Here is a 22,796-nt window from a genome sequence, read left to right as displayed (position 1 = left end):
TGCACACTAGGCCTGCTTCACTAGCACCCTTTCTGTTCCCTGACCTTGTTACTTTAGAGCCTCTGCTCTTGCCCCCTCCGCCCCTATCTAGGTCCCTGCATGGCTGCCTCCTCCTTTTCATTTAGGTCTCAGCTCAAATAGCGCCTCCTCAAAGAGGCCCCTTGTCACTCAATTTAAAGCAGCTCCTCAGCCCCTCTATTCACGCCACTGGGTTCCTTTTTTTTTTGATGGAACTAATCACTTAGAGTCCTGGAGGCACAGAGGATTTTTTTTTTTTTTTAAATCACTTAGAGTCCTGGAGGCACAGAGGTTAAGAGCTCAGCTGCTAACCAAAAGGTTGGCAGTTCAAATCTACCAGCCACTCCTTGGAAACCCTATGGGGCAGTTCTTCTGTGTCCTATAGGGCCACTATGAGTTGGAATTAACTCGATGGCAATGAGTTTTGGTTTACTAATCACTTCGCAGTGGAGTTGAGTGGTAAAGTGCAGTTATGTTTGAATCCATTGCTGGCATTCTATTGCAAGGAAATGCTTTTCCTCTTTCCTGTCTTATTTATTCATTTATATCAGTAGACTTGAGAATTTTCATTTTATTCAGTGGGTTATAATCCATTACTATCCTTATTCATTTTGATAACTAAAACTATCCAGATTTGGCCAGTGGGAGACCTTTCAAAATCTTGTGTCCTTTTGACCTGTTGCCACCATATTTTGAGCATTTCCTAATTTTCTGGCATGGTAAGATATTCCAGGCTCATCTTGTAGTTCACCTGCCTCAGTCCTGGAATTAGCTTTTTTTCCAAGGAGGTGTGGCTCCTTTTATTAGACGTTCCTTTTATTGCAGATTGTTATTTATTTGTTTTTACTTTATTTATTGATTTGGAAACTAAGATTTGCTTGAGTTATCTGTTAACCTGTTGCCATGGAGTCCATCCAGACTCACACATAGTGACCCTATCTATAGACAGAGTAGGACAGAGTAGAGCTGTCCCATAGGGTTTCCAAGGCAGTAAATCTATATGGAACCAGATTGCCACACTTTTCTCCGGTGGAGGGACTGGTGGGTTCAAACCCCCGACCTTTAGTTAGCAACCAAGTGCTTAATCACTGCACCTCCAAAGCTCCCTGCTTGAGCAATAAGAATTTGTAATCGTCTTCTTTCACCCAGTTTACCTAGAACTTACCTTCCATTGCAAGCTTGGCTTTAGAAGACAGGTTAATTTTATTTTCTTTCTCAATAGCATTGCCGTTTTAAGTCAGAAGGACCCACGAGCTTTAGACAGAAACTCATCAGCCTGAAACTATTCCCCCTTTCCGCTTGAGCACCATCTGGAGGGAGCCCATCGTCAGAGGAGTGCAAAACAGCCCCGTGTCCTCCAGAGTCCGCTGTGCCGCGCCCAACGCAGTCCGGGCGCTCATTGAAACCTGGAACGTCTGAAGCACTTTGCAAGGACACCGAAGCGGGGCACGTGAGCGCCCCGACTTCCTCCCGACCCCGCCTCTGATTGGCTCCTGGGCACATAAGAAACCCGGGACTGAGCGGCGGCCCTGGGCAGAAACTTGCCGGAGATCTTGGGTTGGCATCGCCCCTCCCTGCTCTCCAGCCCGCGGAGAGCCGGGCCTGGAAAGGATGAGGTCGTCCTGTGTCCTGATCACCGCCCTGGTGGCGCTGGCCGCCTACTACGTCTACATCCCCCTGCCCAACTCGGTGGCTGATCCCTGGAAGCTGATGCTGCTGGACGCGACTTTCCGGGGTGCACAGCAAGTGGTGAGACGCAGCCCAGCGCTGATTCTCTCTCTCTTCTCTTAAGCAATATTTGAAGGGGGAAACAAAATTTCCGGATCGTGTCCCAAGAGAATGCATATATATATATATATATATATATATATATATATATATATATATATATATATATATATATATTTTTTTTTCTGACACAACGAGGCGATCGCTTGTTAAGGTGGCTCTGTCAGGCATTTTCAGGCATTCGCCTCCTTGCCAGCAGCGGACTAGATCTGTGCCAACTCGTCTGCGCTGGTGACGGAGGAGGTGAAGTTCCTGAATAGAATTTGGCGGCTATTTAACCCTTCGTCTGTCCTAAATACCCCTCTCTTTCTTGGAAAAAACAAAATCTTTCCGCATTTTTAACCCTCCCCTCCCATTCTCCTTCCCCTGTAAGAGCTGGCAGAAAAAATAAATAAATAAAACCCTTTGCCATCCAGTCGATTCCGACTCATAGAGACCCTATAGAGCTGACGGAGAGGTATTAACTATTTTAGAAGGGTTCGGGAAAAACAAGCTCTGACTCTGGGGAATACAGCCACCTTAAAAACCGCACCGGGCACTGGCGATCCCTCACGCCCCCTGACTGTGGAGCGCTCCATTCTCTGGGCCTTCGGGTAGGAACCGCACGGATCTACCGTTTCACCCTTGGCATTTCTGAGCTCAGCCCGAGAAAGGAGGCCCAGAGCGAGGCTGGCTGGGGAAGAGGAGGCGGAGGCGGCAGTAGCAGCTTTGCCCGATGCGTTTGTTTTCTGCCTGCCCTACAGCACTGTTTTACGCCCCCGGCTGTCAAGGAGATAACCTTTGCCTGCTCCAGGATGCCCCGACTTTCACTGGGAGGGTTGCATTTTTCTCTGCTGTATTATGGGTGTGTATTTCTTCCACCCATAGGAAGGAAAATGTAACTTGTCTCTGGTTTGGTGCATACTGAGAGCCATTATTCTTAGTGCCAGAGAATCTGAAATCTAAATACAGCCTGCAGCCAAGGCTGAGCCCTGTGATTGGGCAGTATTTTTGAGCACCCTGCTCTGCGTAAACTCCTAACCCTCCTCCAAACCTAGTCCATCTTAGAATGTGCTACAGGACCTAAAATCCTAACTCTCCTCCAGACCTAGTCTCTCCCTTCTCCCAACCTTGGACTTTAATTTGTGAACTCCTTCCAGGAAGGACAACCAGAGCAAGATCCCCACCCAAAACCCAAACCCACTGCCGCTGAGTCCATTCAAACTCATAGAGACCCACAGGACAGAAGAGAACTGACTCATACGGTTTCCAAGTCTGTAAATCTTTACGGAAGCAGACTGCCACATCTTTCTCCGGTGGAGGGCTGGTGGGGTGGAACCTGGACCTTTTGGTTAGCAGTCCAGATCTTAAACTACTGCGCCACCGGGGCTCCTTAGAGCAAGATAGGGAAGAAAGTCATGATTTTCCTAGAGGGTTTATGTTCCTTTTCCATGACCCCTTCGTTTGTAGGAAGGATTACATAATCTGTGGGGCTTTGTCCTATCAAAAGCCCCTTAGGGTCTTGTAGCACATTCCAACATGGATTTGCTTCCGAGTCCAGCCACATTCTCCACACCCAAGCTCCCTGTTGTCTCTAGGAAAGGTCTCTAGATACCCTTCTTTCCCTCCCGCTTACTATATATAATGCCGACGAGGTGGAAGAATGACCAACCCCTTCGCTAACCTTGTTCTAAGAAAGACATTCTTCATGTAGGAAGCCCTGCCACCTCCCCCTTCCATCATGAAATTGTTTAATTTGGGCCTAACACCCTTCCAAGATTCTGGAACACAATGATGTTTACCTGAGTGGATTACATGGCTTTCTACAATAACTTAAGAATATGGGAAACAGGAAAAAAGAATCAAGCTGTTGTGTTGGCCACAGAGATTATTTTTAGTTTTCAGGTCAACAAAAGAGTCTTGTCCATTTTAAGTAATTTGGGAAAACCCAGATTTGGAGAAGAGACTTTCATTCTCTTCTAGACTGCCATTCCATCAAGGGCAAGCCTGGGTAGAGTCCTCTACAAAGAGGGCCCTCAGCTGGTGTTTGGGAATGATAATGTGTGTGACCTCAGATCACAGTGATAGATGACACTATGGCTCAGGAGTGGGTTCATACCGAATTGGCTCTTGTCACTTCTCTTCTGAATTGTGAAATACATAAACAACCACTCAGACCAGATGGTACTGTATTCTACCCAGTAAAGCAGTTTACCAGTGTGGCTTCACATTTACCTGGGAAAAAGGTGATGTAGCATAGTAGCAAGAGCGTGATTGTTAAGGGTCAGGCCTCCTTGGATTCCGTCTCAGCCTGGCTGTTTACTGCCTATATTGTTGTTAGGTGCCGTTGAGTTGGTTCCAACTCAGAGCAACCCTGTGTAAATGACAGAATGAATTAATGCTGGGTTCTATGCCATACTCACAATTGTCATTATGCTTCAGCCCATTGTTGCAGCCACTGTGTCAATCCATCTCCATGAGGGTCGTCCTCTTCTTCACTGATCCTCTACTTTACTAAGCACACCTTCCCCATGGACTTGTCCCTCCTGATAACATGTCCAAAGTATGTGAGATGAAGTCTTGCCATCCTTGCCTCTAAGGAGCATTCTGGCTGTACTTCTTCCAAGACAGAGCCCTGGTGGTGCAGTGGTTAAGCTTTCGGCTGCTAACCAATAGGTTTTTTTTTTTGGTCTGGTTCCCAGAAAACCAAACCCATTGCTGTCGGATCGATTACGAATCATGGTGATCCTATAGGACAGAATAGAACTGCCCAAAGGGTTTCCAAGGAACGGCTGGTAGATTCAAACTGCTGACCTCTTGGTTAGCAGCCAAATGCCTAACCACAGCACCACCAGGGCTTATGGTATATTCAGTATTCTTCCTCAACACCACAATTCAAAGGCATCAATTCTTCTTTGGTCTTCTTTATTCATTGTCCAGCATTCTCATGCATATGAGGAGATTGAAAACACTATGGCTTGGGTCAGGTGCAGCACTTTAGTCCTTCTTTGCTTTTTAACACTTTAAAGAGGTCTTTTCTGGCTATGAGGCCAGAAAATTTGTTAACCTTCTCAGAACTGTAGTGATCGACTTCTAACCTAAAGGTCAATGGTTCGAAACCACCAGTGACTTCGAGGGAGAACGATGTGGCAGTCTGCTTCCGCAGAGAGGTACAGCCTTGGAAACCCTGTGGGGTTGCTATGAGTCGGAATCTACTCAACAGCAGTGGGTAGATTTATGGGCCCAATAACCACTTTGTAAGTTTGCTGTAAGGTTTAGTAATGTATTCAAGTGTTGGGTCTTTGGTAAATGGTACTCGTTGTAGTTATTGTTCTAAAGGTTGTCTCCAGGGGTCTGCTGTGGATTGTGGATAAAATCTGTGGGATTGCTCAAATTTGTTGAAACAAATGTAAACTGTAAGTAACTTTTATCATTGAAACCTCTAGAGCCACCACTAAGTTGCATTTCATAAAGTTTGTTACCCAGATAATTTGAGTTTGAGTTGGTTGGCTCAATTGCAAAAGCAATAAAACTACTTTGAGATTAAGCTTGATCTACTTTCTAAATAATGGCCACCCGCCTAGCATCAAGAAATGTGAATGCTACTTCCATTCTGTTGTCATTGGCAAGCACTTCACTGCTCTCCTCTTTTTGTCGTCTTTATTTTGTGCAGGTGCGTCAGATTATTGAGATTATATTCTTTACACTTTTCTTCTTCCGAATCTCTCTTTAACACTCATCTCAAACATAGACTGTTCACTAGAATTGTCAGGGAACTTCCAAAATCCTGATGTCCAGGTCATGCCCTATACCAGTTGTCATGCATAGAATTGTGTCCCCCCAAAATATCTGTCAACTTGGCTAGGTCATGGTTCCCTTGTATGGTTGTATGATTGTCTACCATTTCATCGTCTGATATCATTTCCCTATGTGTTGTAAATCCTATCACTATGATGTAATAAGCTGGATTAGTGGCAGTTATGTTGATGAGTTCTACAAGATTAGTGTTTTAAGCCAGACTCTTTTGAAATGTAAAAGAGAGAAGCAAGGAAAGAGACATAAGGACTTTATACCACCAAAAAAGCAGTGCCAGAAGCAGAGCATGTCCTTTAGACCCGAGGTTCCTGTGCTGAGGTGCTCCCAGACCAAGGGGAGACTGAAGACAAGGACCTTCCTCCAGAGCTGACAGAGAGAGAGAAAGCCTTCCCCTGGAGCTGGTGCCCTGAATTCGGATTTCTAGCCTACTGGACTGTGAGAGAATAAACTCTTTGCTAAAGCCATTCACTTGTGGTATTTCTGTGATAGCAGCACTAGATGACTAAGACGTCAATTTATTCAGAATCTCTGGGTGGGGTGGGGGGTAGGTGATACCCAGGCATCAGTGTCTTTAAAAGCTTCCCAGGTGATTTCAATGCTCAGCTACATTTGAGAACCAATAAAATGAATTGCAGGAGCAGATAATAAATTTTCCCTAAACTGCTCAAGTTGTACTGCATACATGGTGTTGGGAATGAGCCCTTTTACATTAGCATGGATTAGTTGATCAGATTAGTTGGTTGATACTTTGGCCCTAAGAGTCTAAGAGGATAAAACACTAGCTAGGCAAATTTCAGACTGGAGCAGTGGAAAAGCACAAACAAAAGTAGGACTATGAAGTACAGGGAAACAGTTTAGGAGAAGATCGTACAGAAAGAGTTTAGAGGGAAAAAAAGGAGGGTGCTTGGGGAGGTTCTGAAAGCTGATTTCGAGATACTATTCAAGCAAAGACTTTTTTTTATTTTAATGGTAGTCCTAATGCAGGTGAAATGAGCCCTGGTGGCACAAAGGTTAAGTGCTTGTCTGCTAACCAAAAGGTTGGTGGTTCAAACCTATCCAGAGGATCCACGGGAGAAAGATCTACTCCTGTAAAGATTACAACCTACAAAACCGAATAGGGCAGTTCTGCTGTATCACATGCCGTCGCCCTGAGTCAATATCCACTCAACTGCACCTAAGAGCAAGTGCAGGTGAAGATACTGAGATATGTACATTGTTGGAGGAAATGGAAACTGGAACAACCTTTCTTGAGGATGGAGCCTGGTGGTGAAGTGGTTAAGCTTTTGGCTGCTAACCAAAAGGTCAGCATTTTGAATACACCAGCCACTCCTTGGAAACTCTATGGAGTTTTGAGAATCAACTTGATGGCAACTGATTTTCTTGAGGATAGTTTGGCAGTATCCATTAGAAGCCTTAGAAATGTATTTATTCTTTGACCCATCAATTTTTCTGGATAAAATTTATTATAAATAAGTAATCAAGGATATAGGTAAAGCTGTAGCTGTAAAGAAAAGGGCATTTGACAGGATTAAAGTATTGCCTTCTATGAGAAATGTAGGGAATATTTAGCAGAAATACAAGTAGCAACCTTCCTTTCTTATCTTTCCTTTCTTCTTGAACCATTGTTTAAAAGAATGACAATTTAAGAGCAACCCATGTATGCAATAAGATATTAAGTAAATTATGATAAATCAATATTTTGGAATTCTATGCTTTCAAAAAATTTAGGTTGTAAAATAATATTTAATGATCTAAGGAGACTAAAGAAGAACTGATGCCTTTGAATTATTGGTGTTGGTGGAGAATGTTGAATATACCATGGACTGCCAGAAGAACAAACAAATCTGTCTTGAAAGAAGTACAGCCAGAATGCTCCTTAGAAGCAAGGATTTCAAGACTTTGTCTCACATGCTCTGAACATGTTATCAGGAGGGACCAGTCCCTGGAGAAGGACATCATGCTTAATAAAGTAGACAGTCAGTGAAAAAGGAGAAGACCTTCAATGAGATGAATTGACCCAGTGGCCACAACAATGGGCTTAAGCATAACAACAATTATGAGGATGGCACTGAACCGGGCAGTGTTTTGTTCTGTTGTATATAGGGTCCTTATGAGTTGGAATCAACTTGATGGCATCTAACAACAACAAATGATTTATATTGTATGTTAAGTGGGAAAAGATTGCAAAATAACGTATACCATTATCCCATTTAGACTACCTGTATATCAAAATAGAGAGTTGTGGATATCTATATATTTATGTATGGAAAAATAAATATATAGATTTTTCTCTGTGTCATGAGGTTGTATCTTCAATTTTCACATCTTTATGTTCTAGTTTTTCTACAATGAACATATAACCAACCAAACCAACAAAACCACTGCTGTTGAGTCAATTCCAACTCTTAGCAACCCTATGGGACAGAGTAGAACTGCTCCATAGAGTTTCCAAGGAGTGCCTGGGGGATTCGGACTGCCGACTTTTTGGTTAGCAGCCATAGCACTTAACCACTATGCCACCAGGGTTTCCACAATGAACATATAGTAATAAGAAATTATTTAAAATTGCTTTCTCCCCAGGGGTAGCTTTCCTACAACTAGAATATGTATAAGCATATCAGTGTGCTTTATGCTTTAGTAATTGTTCTATGAAGATTTCTTTAAAAGAGGTATCCTGATTCTCCTGATCTAGCTCTCCCAGTGCCATGCTTCATGCTTAGTCATTTAGACTTAACACAGATTGAAAGTCTGCTGCGTGAGGCTTTGGGGAGATGCGAAAATGATCTAAAAGAAACTACAGTCTAGTAAGACAGAGGAGCTCTGTTAATAAGCAGTTACAGAAACTAGGAGCTGACAGGTGTCATAGAAGAGACAGAGGTACAGAAGCACATAGGATGGAAAGGTCATGATAAAAGTGGTGACTAAAGGTAAAAATAGGGCCTCAGGGAATTAGAGCAAGAGCCTAACTTCCCTTATAGATGTTTACCTTGATCAGCTCTCAAGGAGCTCTTGCACATAGTGTATCAGATTAGTTGGTTACTAAAATTGGTAGTTCTGTTGAATGTTCCTCCTGATTTTTATGGATGATGGTGCTTTCAGACTAGTTGAGCAAGATTTTTCATCCTAGAGAATGTCCCCAAACTTGTTGAGTTTTAACGTGGCCTCACCTGCATTCTCTGTTCATGACCCTGTGCCCTTGTGCATGACAAGTGGGTGTGGTTTGAATAACAGCTCAGCCGGAAACCATGCAGGGCTCCAGCTTGTTCACCTTTTTCATAACAGTTTTGAACTGGAGTGTGTACTAATTTCAGGTAAATTTAACTTGAAAACATCAGGAAATAATAAGTTTTGTCTACCACCTTTCAGATTTATACCAACCAACCAACCCATTGCCATCGAGTTGATTCTGACTCATAGCCACCCTAAAGGACAGAGTAGAACTGCCTTATAGGGTTTCTAAGGAGCTCCTGGTGGATTCGAACTGCCGACCTTTTGGTTAGCAGCTGTAGCTCTTAACCAATACACCACCAGGGTTTCCTTCGGACTCATAACGATACATATTTCCTCGTGTACATTAGAGATTTCACCAATCACAATGATTTTTAGCTGATTTGATGGGATTTTCTTAAAGCATATGGCAGCAGAATGGCTTTAAGAATAACTTCAGGGGCAGAATTTAATCAGTATTAGTTCTGACGGGTAAGCTATCCTCTGTCTTTGCCATAGAAAGCACATCCGGTGGAGCCAATCAAAGATGAAGGTCAGATTGATTAAGCTACTGGGTGTGGTGTGTAAAACACTGCCTAATTTACAGTTTTCCTTTTTTTTTTCTTAGCACTTCTACAGTAATGCCATCAGTGTTGCTTTATTTTAATGGGACATCCTATTTCCAACTTGTGGTTTGAGTTTGATCTTGAGCTTGGTCTGAAGACATTTCTAGGAGGTGTGAAAGTGAAGTTAGTCATGCTTAAACATTCCATTGGTGCACAATTACTCCTTTTAAAATAATGTGCGCATATTTAGTTTGAAGCTATGTGGGAACCGCCCACTGCTTATTTTTTCCTTCATTTTATGTTTATAAAGAATGAAGAAATGTAATTGAATTTCCAAGTGGCAAACCTGGCTATGGTCCCTACCTAATCGAAGGTTCATTCTGTTGTACATAGGTTGCTATGAGTCAGAACTGACTTGATGGCACCTAACAACGACAATCTAAGGTACGTTATATTCTGAAATTTTAATAATCTATCTTTGAGTGTTTCCAAAATAAAATTAAAATCCTACATCTGGAATTCATCACTCATTCTGTAGATAGTAACTGAACATCCATGCTAAGAGCTGGTGAAACAGAAATGAAAAAGACACGTACCCAATCTTTAGAAGTTTACAGTTGAGTGTGGGGAGATAAACCAACTGACAGCTACTCAATGCACACTTCAGTGATGAAAAAAGAGTTATGATAGAGGTAGTTAGGGGTTGCTGAAAGAACCTTAAAAAGGGCATCTAGCATACACTGGGGCCTTAGGGAGTGTTTCACTTTCACATAGATGTCTAATCTGAGCGATGGAGGTTGAGCGTTTACGGTAATAACGCATGTGCTTACATATTGACACTTTGTCAGATACTGTGCCACGTGCTTTGCATACAGTTCATTTAGGCTATACTATTTTTTTTTTTTATGGAAACCCTATGGTGTTGCAATGAGTTGGACTCGACAGCAGTGGGTTTAGTTTTTTGGTTTATCGTTCTATGAGGCAAGTGTTATTTTCCTTAAGTTACAAAGAAGGAAACTGAATGCTAAGAAAAGCAACTTCCTCCAAATGACTCAGTAACAGGTGGAATCTGGATACAGCTCCAGTCTGTTTTACTCCAGAGCTCGAGGGTGTGCTAGCTTGCCTTTCCATATAAGCTAGCCAGGAGACGGAGGTGGGGGAAGAGAAGAGGGAAGGGAGAGAGTGAAGAGGGCGTTCTAGCCACAGAGAGCAGTATGTGAAGGCTCCAGTGGGAGAAGGTGGTACAGCTAAGGAACTAAAAGTGATTTAGACTGTCTGGAACACAAAATTCAAAGGTCAGAGAGACGAAGCAGGAGGGAAGCACAGGCCAGGGGTGAAGGGCTCTTTGGCCAAGAAAGGAGCCACTGAAAGATTTTTAGCAGAGATGTTTCACGATCAAATCTGTGTTAGAATGGTCTTCCTCAGTGGCAGTGTGGAGGCTGAAATTTAAGAAAGCAGAAATGAAGCAATAATCCATGTGAGAGATGAGAACACAAACTAATGAAGTGGACTGGTCTAGAAGAAAGTGAACCAAAGTTACTGACGGAGGGAAGACTTTGGAATGAAGGAGAGAAAGGAGCCAAAGATGACTCTGGGACAGGCTTTGGAGTGAGTAATTGGGTGGATTGTGATGCTGAACTTGACTTAGGAGAAGGGGCCTGAGGGCGAAGACAAAGTTTTGGATCTAGTTTTGAAGTGTCTGTGGGACTAGTGCAAGGATCAAACCAAAACCAAACCAATTGCTGTTGGGTCAGTTCTGACTCATGGCAACCCCATGCGTGTCAGTGTAGAACTCTGCTCCATAGGGTTTTTAAGTGGCTGATTTTTTGGAAGTAGATTGCCAGGCCTTTCTTCTGAGGCACTGGTTGGTGGACTCAAACCTCCACCTTTCAGTTAGCAATGGAGTAAGTTAACTGCACCCCCCAGGGACTCCTAGTCCAAGGTTAGCTGTTCATAAATAGCTGCATATACAAGCCTGAGACTCAGGAGGGAGATGTGGGCTGGAGATATGACTTTGGAAGTGGTCAACAAATGGGTGATGGTGAAAGTAGTGTATGGAGTCAGAGTAAGAGTGAGCTAAGGGTATATCCCTGGGAGACACCAGTGGAAACAGGAAGACAAGGCTAGCCCAAAGTAAATGAGACCTTAGGGAATATATACATTATTGTTATTATACTTTACATTTATATAGCCCTTTAAGTTTTTTTATGAAGGGTTTTTACATATATCACCTTTTATTTTACAATTAATAACTGAACGGCAGTAGTTGTCTCCATTTGTCAGGTGAGGAAATTGAGACTCAGAAAGTGACATGCCCAAGATGACCTGATTAGTTATACTGGTGGAGCACAGACTGGAATCTGAGTCCCCTGATTCCTGAGTGAAACTGACCTGAAAATGTGGTCCCTGGAAGGATTCACCCCTTTTTTGTGTGCTGGAGCTGCTTCTCTTGAAAGGTGCCTCGTAGCTGCTGCCGTGCATGTGGGAACACCCTTGATAATTTTGTCACTGGCACACTGTTTGTATCTTGACTTTTTTTGAGCCCCCACAGTTCAATTAATCTATACCCATGCTTTTCAGTATTTTTTCACATCATAGAAATAATTTTATACCACACCCTGGGGAAACTGGAGGAAATTTGATGGGAATCTATCTGAGTCTGAATGACAGAATTTGTAAAGCAAGTTATAGAAATGATTTTCAAATAGAATGTCAACTCTGATAAATTTAAGTAGTTATTAAAAAGGGCTTTAAGTTTTTGCCTCTATAAAATCCTAAACATCAATATTTTGGGGCATATCTGAAACCAGTTTGTGGGTATATCTGTTGGGGAACTCTCCTCTCTATAGTTTGTGGATATTTAAATACACATTTATTATTGTTATTAAACACAGGTAGATTGTTTCCAAGTTATATATATCTAGGGAGACTGCATCTTACATATTTTGGTCATGTTGTCGGGAGGGATCAGTCTCTGGAGAAGGACATCATGCTTGGCAAAGTACAGGGTCAGTGGAAAAGAGGAAGACCCTCAAGGAGGTGGATTGATACAGGGGCTGCAACAACGGGGTCAAGCATAACAACGATTGTAAGGATGGCGCAGGACCGGGCAGTGTTTCATTCTGTTGTGCATAAGGTCACTATGAGTTGGAACCGACTCGACGGCACCTAACAACAACAATAGCAGGGAGACGTTGATTTATTATCCAAACCACGAAGCTTTGAGAGTGAAAATTGTTGTGGTTGTTAGTTGCTGTCAAGTCGATTCTGGCTCATGGAAATTCCATGTGTGCAGAATAGAACTGTTGCTTAGGGTTTTCAAGGCTGTGACCTTTTGGCAGATTGCCAGGCCTGTCTTCCTTGGTGCCTGTGTGGGTTCGAACCACCAAACTTTTGGCCAGTAGTCGAGGGCTTAATTGTTTGCTCCACCTAGACCCCACTGAGAGTGAAAGGGGCAGATATTGCTAATCATGCCGGGACTTTCCCCACGCAAACCTGGACAGATCCTCAGCTTACATTTACTCGACCTGCAAACACTCAGCATAATCAAGTCAAAGTTGTAGACAGATTCCCTGCTCTTCTGGTTCTGAGTGCTGAAATCCATCGTCTTGGTGTCCCCGATAACAACCTACACACCTGTATCTGACACCTTTTCTCCTACAGCCCACTTTGCCCAGCCTGCCCCCCGCATCTTACTTTGACCAACTTCTCACACATCTTTCAACACGCAGCTCAGAAACCATCTCTTTTGACAACTTCCCCGTTTTTCCCAGTTAGCCTTAATTTCTCTCTCCTCTTCACTCTGCTAGCATTTTGTTTTTCTTTAATGGCCCTTGTAAGTGTTTTTTCCTTAATATTGTTTCATAATCATAAGCTTCCTCACCTATCGTAAACATAGTTTCCCTCTTACTGTTTGAGTTTCACTTTTTTTTTTTTTTTTTTTTTGGTTTGAGGATCATTCATCATAGGGAAAATAGAAAATAGTAACTCATTGGTTCCACTTTCCTTCAGTCTTCTGTGTTCCTCCATCTGCCCCAAGGGGTGGACCTATGCTCTTCCACGTGCTTTGACTCAGAACTTAGCCAAAAATGGCTTTTTTGCTGTCGTTAGCAACTTTTTTTCTTTTTGGCAAGACTCAGTGTTTTCTGGATTTCTAACTTCCTCATAATATTTTTTACAGATTATCCTTGTTTTTGAGTTTATGATTAATTATATGCCTTTTTCTAGCTAAAGGTAAGTTATAACTACGAGCCATCTCTTCTGAAAATCATTGGTGTATTCCCACATACATTGGATATCTTTCTAAATTTTCCCTTTCCTCTTTCTTATTTTTTTATCATGCTTTAGGTGAAAGTTTACAGAGCAAATTAGTTTCCCATTCAATAGTTTATATTTAAAGTGTTTCATGACCTTGGTTTCATGCCCCACAATGTGTCAGCACTCTCCCTGTTTCCACCTCGGTTTCTCCATTTTCTTTCATACTGATTTTCTACCCCTACCTGTCTTCTCATCTTTGCTTTTGGGTAGATAATACCCTTTTGATCTTGTATAGTTGATTGTTCTAACGAGTATGTTCCTCTCGGGTGTTATCTTATGTGCTTGTCTTTTGTTTGCCTGGAAGGTGGTCTCCAGCTTCATCTCCAGGTCAGAAGGGCCATAGTCTTGGGGGTTCCTCCAGCCTCTGTCAGACCTTCAAACCTGATCTTTTTTGTGAATTTGATCTTTTGTTTTACAATTTTCTCTGCTCTGTCCAGGACCCTTTGTTGTGATCCTAGCCAGAGCAGTTAGTAGTAGTAGTCGTAGCTGGAAACCACCTAGTTCTTCTGGTCTCAGGGTCATGTAGGCGGTGGTTCATGCGGTCCATTAGTCTTTTGGACTAAATGCTCCCTTGAGTCTTTGGTGTCCTTCACTCTCCTTCACTCTCGATGGGAAGAGACCAATAGTTGTATCTTAGATGACCACTCCCAAGCTTTTAAGACCCCAGACAGCACTCACCAAAGTAGGGATGCAGAACATTGTCTCTGTGTACTGTGTTGTGCCAATGACATAGATGTCCCCCGAGCCTGTGGTCCTTTGTCTTCTAGCCTAGGAACTTCATCCTGTGAGATGTTTGGTTATGTCTAAGAGGTTTACTGACTATATGCCTTGTGTGCTCTATATGAACTGCACCAACAGCCATGTACGTAGAAATATCCACCACCAAACCTATATTTGCTGATGGGTATGTTCCCTTACATCTTCCCACACCTCGTGGCATATCTATCTACCTATTTGTCCATTTGTAAATTATTGTTTTTAATGCTGTTGCTGCAGGATTGTCTAAGCTGTAGCAGTTACCATAGTTGCCCTTTGTTCTTGCTTTCCTCTCAGTGTCCTCTCTTGCCTCGGTCATGTTGTACTGACTTCGCCAGTATTATATATCACCTTTCTTCACCAGCATTAACTTGTGTCTCTGTCTAATTGGTAATTTTCCGTCCCTCCCTCTCCTGTCCCTGGTAACCAGCAGAGAATTTTTTTTTTCTTTTTTTCCTGTGTGTAAACTTTTTTTTAAAATATTGGTGGTCTCATAGAATATTTGTCCCTTTGTGATTGACTTATTTCACTCAGTATATGTCTTCCAAATTCATCTATGCTGTGAGATATTTCGCAGGTTCATCATTATTCTTTACCATTGCATATCATTCCATTATGAATATGTACCACACTTTTATTAATACATTCATCTGTTGACTGGCACTTAGGTTGTTTGTATCTTTTTGGTATTGTGAGTAGTACTGCAGTGAATGTGGCTATGCATATGTCTATTCATGTCGTGGCTCTTATTTCTTTGGGTTATATACCTAGGAGTGGGGTTGCTGGATCATAGGGTATTTCTGTTTCTAGATTTTTGAGGAAGCGCCATACCATTCTCCAGAACGGTTGTACCATTTTACATTCCCACCAGTGGTGTATAAAAGTTCCAATCTCCCCACAACCTTGTCAACATTTGTTATTTTCTGGTTTTATTATTGTTATTAATGCCAGTAGTCTCGGGGTGAGATGGTATCTCTTTCCAGTTTAATAGCTAATGTTCTTGAGCATTTCTTCAAATGTTTGTTAGCCACCTGAATATCTTTGGTGAAGTGTCTGTTCATATCCTTTGCCCATTTTTTAATTGGATTGTTTGTCATTTTATTGTTGAGGTGTTGAAGTTTTCTATAAATTTTAGAGGTTAGTCGCTTGTCGGATATGTCATAGCCAAAAATTTTTCCACATTCTGTAGGTTCTCTTTTGACTCTTTTGAAGACATCTTCTGTTGAGCACAAATGTTTAATTTTTAGAAGGTCCAGTGTATCTGGTTCGTCTTGTGCTCTGTGTGCATTTTTAGTTATGTTTGGTATTCTATCTTTGCCATATATTACAGCCCCTAGTGTTGTCCCTATTTTCTCCTCCATGACCTTTATAGTTTTAGGTTTTATATTTAGGTCTTCAATCCAATTTGAGTTAGTTTTTGTGTATGGTGTGAGGTATGGACCCTGTTTTTTTTTTTTTTTTTTACAGATGGACATCCAGTTTTGCTAGAACTGTTTATTGAAGAGACTGTCTCTTCCCTCATTTAATGGTCTTTGACCTTTTGTTGAAGATCAGCTGACCATAGGTGGCTGGATTTACATCTGGGTTCTCCACTTTCGTCTTGGATGCAATAGTTGAAGAATAGTTCCTGAGATATTAATTTGAGACCCCATCTTCTCAGCTGCCTGTCCCCTAATTTGTCCTGGCCTGGGACATAAACTACCTTTTCTTTCAGTGTACTGCAGTCTGTTTTTCTAAAGTGCAAGATGTATATCTTATTATTCCTGGCATATGCATCGTCAGTTCTAAGATAAAGTCACCTTGCTCCACGGTTTCAGTCACTTCCATTACATGGCACTGTTCTTCCTTGTCAGTGAGAAGCAAGTCCAGTGCAGCAATTCTCCCTGTTCCTTGACCTTCTTAGCAAGGCAAGTCAATTCTGCTTTTAGTAGAAAAAAACTGCTGGCAAATATCTGCATAATGATTGGTACCATTTATTGAATAATAAGCACAACACCTTATTATTAGAAGTTCATTTTCTCATTTTACAAGAAAGGAGACAGTGGCTCTGCAAGGGTATGTAACTGGTTCACAGACACATGACTGCTAAGTAGGTCTGCTGGACACCATACCCCTCTCAACTGTATTAAAAAAACCCATTGACATTGAGTCGATTCCAACTCATAGTGACCCTATGGGACAGAGTAGAACTACCTCATGGGGTTCCCAAGGAGAAGCTGGTGGACTGAAACTGCTGACCTTTTGGTTAGCAGCTGTAGCTCTCAACCATTGTGCCCCCAGGGCTCCTTCAACTATATTAGACAACTATATTTCATTCTCTCCTCTTCCCCTTCCCACCCCACTCAGTTCACTCATAAATCTTTTGTACTAGCTGTGTGATCAACATTAGGAAAGCATCGTTTAAGGAAGTAATATGTAAAAAAAAAGAAGAACTAATATGTTATATATTTCCAAACTTTAGTCCTTGAAAAACTAATATATATTACAGATTGAGAAGCATTCCACAGTTAAATGAGATTGGAAAAAGCTGCATTACACAAAGTTAATCAGGATTTCTTTTTAACTATATAACATTTCAGATTTCTTACTATACTAGTGTATACTTTGACTCTCAAAAAGAGAATAGAATACCCAATGAGTCCCAAACCTAATTGTTTTACAGATTCCTTATTTCGCAAAATGCTTCATGAAACTGGTGATATAGTTACCATACTTTGGGGAACACTATTATAGTGTTTCAGAACATGGACTTTGGGATTAGGGAGACCTGTGTTCAAATCCTGGCTCTGCAATAAACTGGCCACGTGACCTTGATCAAAGTATTAAACCTAGGAGTTTGTTTCTTGACCTAGTAAACGGTCATATATATGGTCCATAAATTTATTGTGAGGTTTCCATGAGAGAACATATATAAATAAAGCTTTATTGTCATCTTCATCATCATTATTAAAAATTCATTAAAATGTAAAACACTTGGAGCAGTACCTGACACATACAAAGTATTTTTAATCCAAATCTGATTTTTGGCAATGATCTATACCTACTGCCATCGAGTTGATTCTGACTCATAGTAACCCTATAGGACAGAGTAGAACTGCCCCATAGAGGTTGTAACACTGTAAATCTTTACAGAAGGAGACTGCCACATCTTTCTTCTGTGGAGCAGCTGGTGGTTTTGAACCACGGACCTTTTGGTTAGCCAAGCGCTTTAGCCACTACACCACCAGTTTTGTTTTTTTATTCCTTTATTTCACCCTTATTCTTTCCATTATGCTACTAGACTCAGGTTTGTGGACCCCCAGTGGCATAGTGGTTAAGAGCCCGGCTGCTAACCAAAAGGTTGGCAGTTCGAATCTACCAGCTGCTCCTTGGAAACCTTATGAGGCCACTTCTACCCTGTACTATAGGGTCGCTATGAGTCAGAATCAACCCGACGGCAACGGGTTACAGGTTGTACAGGTGTAGATCTTCTTAACACACACTGCTATTGGCTGTGGCTACTGGTTTTAAATCCTGGCTTTAGCACTTACTTCTTGCATGACTAGCTGAGCAAGTTACTTAACCTCTCTAAGCCTTAGTTTTATCATATGTAAAGGTGGAGATAATAACAGTGCCTCCCTCAAAGTTTGTTATGAGGATTAAAGACTTAGCACAGTCCTTGGCATATAGCAAGAACTCAAAACCTCTTCCTATGGTTCAAGTTTTGGAGTCCATGGATTTAATTTGCTGATGCTCTAATTGGATGTTTGAGTAATCGTCATCACTATAGCTACTTCTCATTGTTCTAAGTGCTTTACATGTATTACCTTACTTAATCTTCATAAGAACCCTGTGAGATAAATACTATTATTATTACTCTTATATTATAAAGGAAGAAATTGAAGCATGGGTGGGTTAAGTAACTTGCTCAAGCCACGTACCTAGCAAGCTTTGGAGTCAGTACTCTTAAAGCTGGAGAAATTGCATGTCCAGACTATCACTGTCTCATATCAAATATCTCTCCCAGGCTTTGCCAGGGTATCAATTCATTTTAGAATTTTATATGTCACCTGAAAAGAATTCCTTAGACTTTAAGTACCTAAGGTACAGTTAGTGCCATGACATTTTGTTATAAAAATTGAAGTACTCGATGTAAATTCTAGTCCTGGTGGTAGACTGTCTGGCCTCGGTGAGAAGATAGTGAAGAGGAGCTTGGAACCAGAGTTGAAAATTTTCTCAAAAAAAAAAAAAAGAGGCTTTGGTTTTGCTCAACTGATCGCTATTTATTAGACCTAGAAATCTGGTCTATCAAGTATGGAAAAGTCATCGAAGGCAAATGTCTCCAGTTGACAGAAAAAATTTACCAGGGCCTCTATCATTTGTAAATTGAGCAATCTCTGTGTGCCGGCCACTGAGGATATACCAATTTATACAACAGATAGTTCCCAGCCCTCCTGGAGCTAAAACCCAGTGCTAAGGACAAGTAATTATATGAAGAGAAATACAGAGAAATTTGTTGGCATATGAGTGGTAATTGAAGCCTTGTAAATACATGAGCTCTTCCAAGGAAACGATGTTGAATGAGAAGTGAGTAGTTTTAGAGTTGGGAGAAGAGGAGGAGGAAACAAAGGATACTGAACAGTCAGGGAACAAAGGAAACTAGGAGGATATATCCTGGAAGAAATCATAGGAAGAATGCCCCCTGCAAGGGGCGGTCAACTGTGTTGAATTTCCCCAAGAGGTTGAGGAACATGAGAACTGAAACCAACCCATCAGCACTGCACCCTGGTGAACCCTCCAATATGTTAGCCACAAAATAAATTCCCAGGCTTTTACATTCCAGCATCTCAACCTGTGACTTGTTTGCTGGAATGATTTCAAGAATGTCTGCCAAAACTGATATTTTGACTTTAAAAAGGTTAATATTGAGCTATAATTTCTGACAGGAAATAGCCAGGAGAAATACCTTATAGCTTGTGACTGAAATATTTGATGATGGTTGTGATGGATATTACTGAGGTACTAAATACTAATGTATACATACGGTAGTCTTTAAAGCAGCACTAGAAGTGCCTACTTGTCTATGCCAAGAAATTTGGAAGATAGCTACCTGACCAATTGACCGGAAGAGATCCATATATGTGCCCATTCCAAAGGTGAACAGAATGCAGAAATTATTGAACAGTATCATTAATATGCAATAAAAATTTTACTGTAGATCATTCAAAAGCGGTTGCAGCAGTACATCCACAGGAAAGTGCCAAATATTCAAGACAGATTCAGAAGAGGATGTGGAACAAGGGATATCATTGCTGATGTCAGATGGACCCTGGCTGAAAGCAGAGACTACCAGAAAGATACTTACCTGCATTTTATTGACTATGCATTTGGCTGTGTGGACCATAACAAATTATGGATAATATTGCAAAGAATAAAAATCCCAGAACACTCATCTGTGCTCATAGAGAACCTTTACATAGACCAAGAGGCAGTTGTTTGAATAGAACAAAAGAATGCTGCATGGTTTAAAATCAAGAAAGGTGTGTGTCAGGGTTGAATCCTTTCACCATACTTATTCAGTCTGTATCCCGAGCAAATAACTTAAGAAGCTGGACTATATGAAGAAGAGCACAGCATCAGGACTGGAGGAAGACTCATTAACAACCTGTGTTATGCAGATGACACAACCTTGTTCGTGAAAGTGAAGAAGACTTGAAGTACTTACTGAGGAAGATCAAATACTTCAACCATCAGTATGGATTACTCCTCACCATAAAGAAAACAAAAATCCTCACAATTGGACCAATAAGCAACACTACGATAAATGGAGAAAAGATTGAAATTGTCAAAGATTTCATTTTACTTGGAGGCACAATCAACCCCCATGGAAGCAAAAGTTGAGAAATCAAACGGTGCATTGCACTGGGCAAATCTGCTGCAAGAGACCTCTTTAAAGTGTTAAAAAGCAAAGATGTCACCTTGAGGACTAAGATGTGCCTGACCCGAGCTGTGGTATTTTCAGTTGCCTCATATGTGCCCGAAAGCTGGACAGTGACTAAGGAAGACGGAGGAAGAACTGATCCCTTTGAATTATGGTGTTGGTGAAGAATATTGAATATACTATGGAATTCCAGAAGAAGGAATAAGTCTGTTTTGGAAGAAGTATAGCCAGAGTGCTCCTTGGAAGCGGGGATGGTGAGATTTCATTTCACACACTTTGGACATGTTATCAGAAGGGACCAGTGTCTAGACAAGGACATCATACTTGGTAAGGTAGATGGCCAGCGAAAAAGAGGAAGACTCAATGAGATGGATTGACACAGTGGCTGCAACAGTGGGCTCAAGCATAGCAGCCAGTGACTGTTGAGGATGGTGCAGGACTGGGCAATGTTTCACTCTGTTGTACATAGGGTCGCTATGAGTCTGAACAGATTTGGTAGCACCTAACAACAACAACTTTAAATCAAAGGAAAAGAATAAAGAAGACCTATGTCTCTCCCCTCCAAATAACTAAATAAATTTGTGTTGATTGGTTCATCTATGTGGGAACATATTTTAAAATCTGGACAATACAGGCTAAATAGTTTTTCCTGTTTACTTCAAAATGAGGTTCACATCACTTGGCTCTTAAGCTTGTTCCATCGTAGACTGGCAACTATTAATTCTATAGTTATTAGTGTAACATTTATATATACATACTATGCTTTTGTCAAGGATGGTGGGTCAGTATTTTACATGACATAACATGGGTCATGTTTGGGTCTTAGTTAACAGCCATGGAAACTGGTACTGTCTAAACTCAATAGTTTATCAGTCTTATTTCCTCATGCAACCAGTTAAATTGCATTATTCTGGTGAAGATCATTTCTTAAATGAAAAAAAAAAAAAATTTTTTTTTTCCTACTGAAGAAACCTTTTTGGAAGTACTTTTCAGTTACTCTAAAAACATTAAAATTTTTTCCTATTTCTGTAAAAGCATCTTGGGTATAAATTATGGACCTTTACCTGCTTTAAAAGTTGGACTTCCCGTTGGGTGTTGCCAGTGATAAAATGTCTTTATGTCATTCCCCTCCCTATGTTTTTCCCTTTTCAGGCTTCAGAATGTTGCAGGCACCTGCAGGTAGCGTTTTTAAGGTCCGTACACCCGTGATTCTTGAAACTATTGTAGCAAAGATCGACTTCTATGGCTTTATGCGCACCTGTAAGAGCCAGGTTTGCTTTCGGGATCTTTTCATAAACCTTGAAGTCATATTCCAACATAGGGTGTTACACTCTGTTACAGCTCTTCCTCTTGCTGTGGATGGAGGAAAACAGCATTATTTGTTCTCTCAGGGGCCTGTGTTTTTTCAGCAGACATTTATTGATCACTCAGAATATGCCAGACTCTGCAGAGATCTCAAGGTGCTCACAATCTGGTTTGGAAAAACCAAGAAGTAGACAATTCCAGCAAAGCATGCTGAGTGCTACAGTTAGTGATGCGTAGTGGGTGCTACGGAAGCCTAGAGGAGGAAGCCCCTGTGTGTCTGGGAACTCAGGCAAAGCATCTCAGAGGAAGTACTGACTGAGCTGAGTCAGAAAAGATGAGAAGCACACCAGACAGACGGGGAGGAAGGACGTTACAGAAAGAGAAAACAGCAGGTGCAAAAGTCTGAGGCAGGAGAGCATGGCACAAACAGGGAGCTACTTCTATGGAGTTTCTGAAAGATATAAAAGTCTGAAAGAGACCTTTACATAACTGAGCCATGGGTGGACCTAGTCTCAGTCCTGTACTGTTAAGATATATTTCACTGTTTTAATTGTGGTAACTTTAAGTCAACTACTAGTAGGATTTTGAAAGCATACAATCAGTGGATGCTTTTTCAGGTGAAATAAGAAAATTTGGGGGAAAAAAATCACCTACTGTCTTGGTTATCTAGTGCTGCTATAACAGAAATACCACAAGTGGATGGCTTTAACAAAGAGAAATTTATTCTCTCATAGTCTAGCAGGCTAGAAGTCCAAATTCAGGGCATCAGCCCCAGGGAAGGCTTTATCTCTCTGTCGGCTCTGGAGGAAGGTCCTTGTCATCAACCTTCCCCTGATCAAGGAGCTTCTCAGCGCAGGGACCCTAGGTCCTGGCTCTTGTGTCTTGGTGATATGAGGTCCCCATGTCTCTCTGCTTGCTTCTCTTTTATATCTCAAAAGAGATTGTCTTAAGACACAACCCGATCTTGTAGACTGAGTCCTGCCTCATTAACATAACTGCTGCTAATCCCATTTTATCACCATCATAGAGATAGGATTTATAACACCTAGGAACATCACATCAGATGACAAAATTGTGGATAATCACACAATACTGGGCATCATGGCTTAGCCAAATTGATACGC

At 41.4% G+C, this 22,796-nt stretch overlaps 1 protein-coding gene across 2 annotated transcripts in view; it reads left to right on the top strand.

Moving 5' to 3' along the window:
• The first annotated feature begins 1,517 nt into the window (after positions 1–1,517).
• The window catches only part of NCEH1 (neutral cholesterol ester hydrolase 1), a 76,690-nt gene continuing 55,411 nt past the window's right edge, over positions 1,518–22,796 (top strand). The window contains exon 1 of one of the 2 annotated variants that reach the window (XM_010596029.3): positions 1,518–1,767. In XM_010596029.3, coding sequence (XP_010594331.1) covers positions 1,630–1,767 — 138 coding nt within the window. In that variant the 5' untranslated portion in view covers positions 1,518–1,629. Of the gene's footprint in view, positions 1,768–8,248; positions 10,983–22,796 lie in introns of those variants that run through there. The other variant, XM_023555498.2, reaches the window with a different exon arrangement.

The sequence above is a fragment of the Loxodonta africana genome, chromosome 23, assembly GCF_030014295.1.
Source record: "Loxodonta africana isolate mLoxAfr1 chromosome 23, mLoxAfr1.hap2, whole genome shotgun sequence".
Classification (NCBI taxonomy): domain Eukaryota; kingdom Metazoa; phylum Chordata; class Mammalia; order Proboscidea; family Elephantidae; genus Loxodonta; species Loxodonta africana.
The sequence above is the reverse complement of the archived record's forward strand: the minus strand, read 5'-3'. Positions and strand labels throughout refer to the sequence as shown.